The sequence below is a fragment of the Cladophialophora immunda genome (genome assembly GCF_000835495.1).
Source record: "Cladophialophora immunda strain CBS 83496 unplaced genomic scaffold supercont1.80, whole genome shotgun sequence".
Lineage (NCBI taxonomy): Eukaryota > Fungi > Ascomycota > Eurotiomycetes > Chaetothyriales > Herpotrichiellaceae > Cladophialophora > Cladophialophora immunda.
The window spans coordinates 679-5,698 of record NW_015622620.1 but is presented as its reverse complement, the minus strand read 5'-3'; the positions used below and the strand labels follow the sequence as shown (position 1 = coordinate 5,698).

At 55.7% G+C, this 5,020-nt stretch overlaps 1 protein-coding gene across 1 annotated transcript; it reads right to left on the bottom strand.

Annotated features, from left to right (window-relative positions):
- Positions 1–35: 35 nt before the first annotated feature.
- On the bottom strand, positions 36–1,995 carry PV07_12714 (uncharacterized protein; the record flags this gene model as incomplete). The annotated part of the gene is made up of 4 exons (XM_016400267.1): positions 36–778; positions 844–1,285; positions 1,366–1,679; positions 1,744–1,995. 4 exons carry the CDS (start codon positions 1,993–1,995, stop codon positions 47–49), a joined length of 1,740 nt encoding a protein of 579 aa, XP_016242087.1. The 3' UTR covers positions 36–46.
- Positions 1,996–5,020: the final 3,025 nt, after the last annotated feature.

The window sequence follows — 5,020 nt, the reverse complement described above, 5'->3', positions numbered from 1 at the left end:
CCCCCCCCCTTCCCCCAACCCAAAATATCTTCCATCTTCACTATATCTAGCCGGCTTTCATCACTACGTCTATGTGAGACTGGTCTTCGGTGACTCCTTGACGGGAGCTTACGATGTGATGATCCGATAACAGCTCCTTGTCGATCTCGAACCCCCGCACCCAGACACAGGCACCGAAGGCGACCCCACCGACGGCGCTCAAAAATATCGACGTCCCCTGAAAGCCGCCGGCGTACGTCTCCATGATCGCGCTCCGGAGGTGACCGGGCGCCATAGACTTCAGCCGAACAGCGTACGACGTAATATTGGCCGCGACGTCAGGTGGGATCTGACGCGTTTCACATTTCGCGCGGATGACGTTCAGAAAGACACAGGCGATGATTCCCACCCCCATCGCCATTCCCAGGCTGCGAACTAGCGCGTAGAAGGCGGTCGCGGCACCTTCGTCCCCCGACGGCGCGGTGGCCTGGGACGCACAGTTGTGGGCCGTGAGGAGGAGGCCATGTCCGAGGCCGAGCAGCATCGAGGTCGCAATCCATTCGCCGGCGCGGGTGTGGGCGGCCCATCGGATCGTGAGACCTTCCGCCAACGTCACGAGTCCCCAACCACTCCAGAGGGCCCATCGGTAGTGACCCCAGCGTGTGATCAGTGCTCCCGCGGCGACCGACGCCGGGGTGAGGGTGAGCATGATCGGGAGGAGGCTCACCCCGGTCTGGAGGGGCCCCAAGAGCTTGACCGACTCGAAAAAGAGGGGGGAGTAGTAGAGTTGTCCATACAGCTAAATGTTGGTGAGTGCGCTGGAGTCGTCTGGACTGAGCGAGAGAAAAGGGTGAGGTCACTCACCAAGAAACCTTGCGCGAACGTGCCCCCGTACACGCCGTAGGCGGATTTCCGACAAAACAGCGCGATCTTCAAGAACGGGGTCGTCGCCACGAATCTCTCCCAGAAAACCGTGATCACGAGTCCCAAGCTACCTCCGACCAGAGGCCCGACCGTCATCGCACTGGACCACGGCACCTGAATGCCCGCCCGCGACAAGGCAATCAGGACGAGCGTGGCGGACGAGATGAAGAGGGCCGCCCCTACGAGGTCGACACGGGCGACTTTGACCCGCCAAGGATCGTCCGACCTTCGACTCTTCAGGCGCACCATCAGGGGCACCGTGACCGCCCCCGCTCCTGCCAGAGGAAGCATGATGTAGAACACCCATCGCCAACGCGACCGCGTCGCCAACGCCCCGCCGATGATGGGTCCGGCGCACGTCCCTACGGCCCACGCTCCCTGGCTGTTTGCGTGGCCGGAAAGCGTCAGTACCTAGTCTGCCCCACGGAGCACAGGTGAATGGGGATCCTTTCGGCTACATACATGATGCCCACGTATCGAGGCCGAAACTTCAAGGGCACAACGTCGGTGAGAATTACCAGACTGAGGCTGATGATGCCTCCGCCACCGATCCCCTGGATCGCGCGTCCCGCCAGCATGGCATCGATGTTCTGGGCGGCCGCACACACCACGGTACCGCCACCGAAGACGAAGACTGACAGGGTCAGACATAATGGGCGACCGAAGATGTCGCTCAGGGACGCCATAAACGGCATGGTCACCGCACACGAAAGGAGATAGGACGTGCCTATCCAGAAACTCGAGGTGGCGCTGGCATCCAGATCTTCAGCGATGGTCTAGGAAGGAAGGGTGCCTTGTCAGCCCAGGGTGAGGGGAAGAGACACGGCCAGGCCCACGTACCGGCAACGACGTGATGATGACGGTGGCATCTAAGCTGACCATGAAGGAGGTCAGTGCGAGGGGGAAGAACAACATCCACTCTTCCTTGGACGGTTTCCAGGGGGCAGGTGGCACACTCGGGGTGGTGCTGCCCTTCTCAACCTCGCCCAGCGTGTCGGCCTCGCCTCCCTTAGGTGGCAGAGCCTGCTCGGAGGACAGAGCTGGTTTGGCGTCCGGGCTCTCAGCCGCAAGACGGTCGTTGTCCAAGCCCATGGCTATACGGGAAGCGAAAAGAAGTCCAGGTCCGGCTTCAGGCCAGATCAACGAAGGACGTTTGAGCTCGCCTTTTAAACTCCAGCGCTACGAGTTGAAGGTCAGGTAGGCGAAGCACATGCTCGTCGGCATTTCCGTACCCAGCGGGTCCATTTGAGAGCAGTGGAGACCCGAACATGGATCGTCTCCCTCTCACATATGGTGCTGGTCGCAGAGAAACAAGGTTGCCTTTATTTGACCGTCGTATCGTCACCTATGACTGGACTACGTGGTACTCCCACTCTATCCTTGCCTCTTTGTGTTTGACGTTAAAAAATGCCGAGGGGACTCTTTCCCCCCTTAGGTTGAGTATTGATATAGACGTCCATGTGTGAAGCGAGTGCCACGTTCGGCTCTTGTAGTCATGCGTGCCGGGCGCCCTTGACGACCGCTCATCGAAACCGAGACAGACACCACATAACACATTCGACTCCCCTGGTGCCAACCAACCAGGCGGATGGCGGTCTTTATGTCAAGCACGAAAGGACGCAAAGGTCATGGGCGATGAGGTCGCTTTACAGGTGCCGTTCTCTGGTCTTCACAACACTAACCCTCATTCGATGGCAGGTACACGAATCTTAAGTTATGTCTTTCTCCACTCGTAGTATTACCTCACTTGGCTTACGCATCTAGAGCGAATCAAATCCTAAAGCTCTTATTTGACAGGAATGGAGCGAGTACTCAATCTCACCCTCCCGCGGCCCTGCAGGAGGTAGTGTACCCACGATGCCTACATTCTTCAAAGGCGCTTGTCATAGTATGTCAATAGCGCCCTGTCTGGCCCTGACGTGTCGACGTTTCTTGTCCGAAGGACCGAGAAATACAGCACCTCAACCAACTACTAAACTCTCGTTCTTAGAGTTAGTACACGTAACTCTTCCGTGGAAGCACTGGCTGCAATGCCATCTGGGGCAGCGTTCTCTACGTCCACGAGACCAACGCTCGCCTTATCGTGGAGCTTTGTGAATACGACGTATCCCATAGAATTTCGACAAAAGCTAATAAGCTCATAGCAAAGGCGCACGAAGGACGTCATTGTACATAACACTGAGTAGCCGGCAACTGCAGATCTTTTACGTCGCCAGCTTGGCCTGAGTGTTGTGCCCGCAGATTGTTCAGGATCAAAACTAATATTTGAGGGCGGGATGGCGCTGCGGGTATGAGGCCTCTACCTCACGCTCCTAACCAACCTCGTGTCCTGACCCGCGACGAAGTCGTCGGGAAGGATTGGATTAGAGTCGGATTTGCAAGGCGTATTAGCCTCTCCATCCAATCTTTCTCTTGTCTGGGCGGTCTAAGCACCTCAGGAATCCATTTACCCTTGTCTCTAGAGAGTTTTAGCCGAGTGGCACCTGCTCGCTCCTGCTTAGGCACATTTCCAAGTCACACAGGCAGATGATCAATCAACCAAGTGGTCCTACCAAGCTGAGCCTGACCTTATCGATAGTTGGCTGCTGGCAAAAGGACTAGCACCGTCTGACGGAACGTGTCCCGCCGGGAAGCGGGACCGTCGTGCAAGCAGGTTCGCAGGTCGAAAGATGGCGAAGTGGGACTGGCACCTGCAAACAGATATACATTCCTTCTTATCAAGATCTTCGAGTGACACGAGATCTTCCACGCGCCCGATCCTGGTTAGAACACTGCGGTGGAACTCGGTTGCCGCGAGGACAAGAGCATCTCCTCCCTACACCACGCGGTAGCCGGAAGAACAGCTCGCCCCGATTGGGGCGGAATGCGGATACTTATTACAGAAGAGGCTCAGGCACATCGACCGAAACGTTTACATAATTCTGAGACGAGCAGAAAAACCGTCACTCAGACACCGGCAAAAGAAGAATTACTGTGTGACTTGAGAAGAAACACCGCTTGGTCGAGACCGCCAGCACGAATTTCTCAATATCGTAGGTTATAATATCCCCGGGTAGCGAAGCCGCCCTCCGCCTCCCTACAACAGTAAACGGAGAGCGTGGCCTCCTGTACGACTTCCGATATGATTTGTGAACAACTGGAGGGCAAAGTCCCCCATAGCGGCGGGTCGGAGCAAGACTGCTCTTCGACCAGCTAGATTTACCGCCAAGTTAAATCCCATGATTATCTTTAGGTCCGGCACGATTGCAGAGATATTCGAACAAACAGTCGTTCTTTACGGTTTGAAGGCTGGGGGCTACGTAGGGTCCCCCGGGGTAAGGAGCACGGACTGATTAGATGGGCGAGGTTGGCCCTGATCACATATCACACGGTAGGCCTACAAACACTCACTGGGGCATGTGCAGATACTTCCGTGACCACTTAAGAGAGGTCGGGAAGGGGGCGGATGCGGTGTTGCCCGGATACGTTAGTCCAGGTGATCTTGAACAAAAGAAGGGGTTGGTGGAATTCAATGGGTAAAGAGATATCCTATCCGAAATCGAGGACTCGAATAGCATGTGTCGGTGATATGGATTCGCTATTCGTAACCCAGGTCGCACGAGATATTTAGGGAGATTGCATCAAGCACGATGGAAAAGTTGTTGTACCTGAAGGAGAGCGTCGATGAAAGATAGTGGCTCGAGGGAGGGAATTTGCGTGTCCAATTTCCTTTCCGCACGCGGAACTCCCATAGTTAGAACAAGTTGACTTTCTTGAGACCGTCCTCCGTCTACTCGACTTCATTCACAGCATCAGCCGACAGAATGGACGATGAGACATTCGGCGACGGCCACGATTATGCAGAACGAATGCCTCTCGCGTTCCTCAATCTCTCGTACTCAGCCCAGACCAAGCGAGACTCCAGGCTCGATCGGCCGACCGTTTTCACCCATTCGGAACGAAGTTAACTTTCATGAAGAGGCAGACGCGGACGCAGAAAGATTACATGATGAAAATCTCCTAAAGCAGTCGTGAACGACGAAGCTACTTATGTGGTAACTTCTCCGGAGTGCTAATAGCGCCTGGTCTTGCATCAACGAAGTCCGAAAGACGCGAGATCGAATAGCCCATCGTGGCA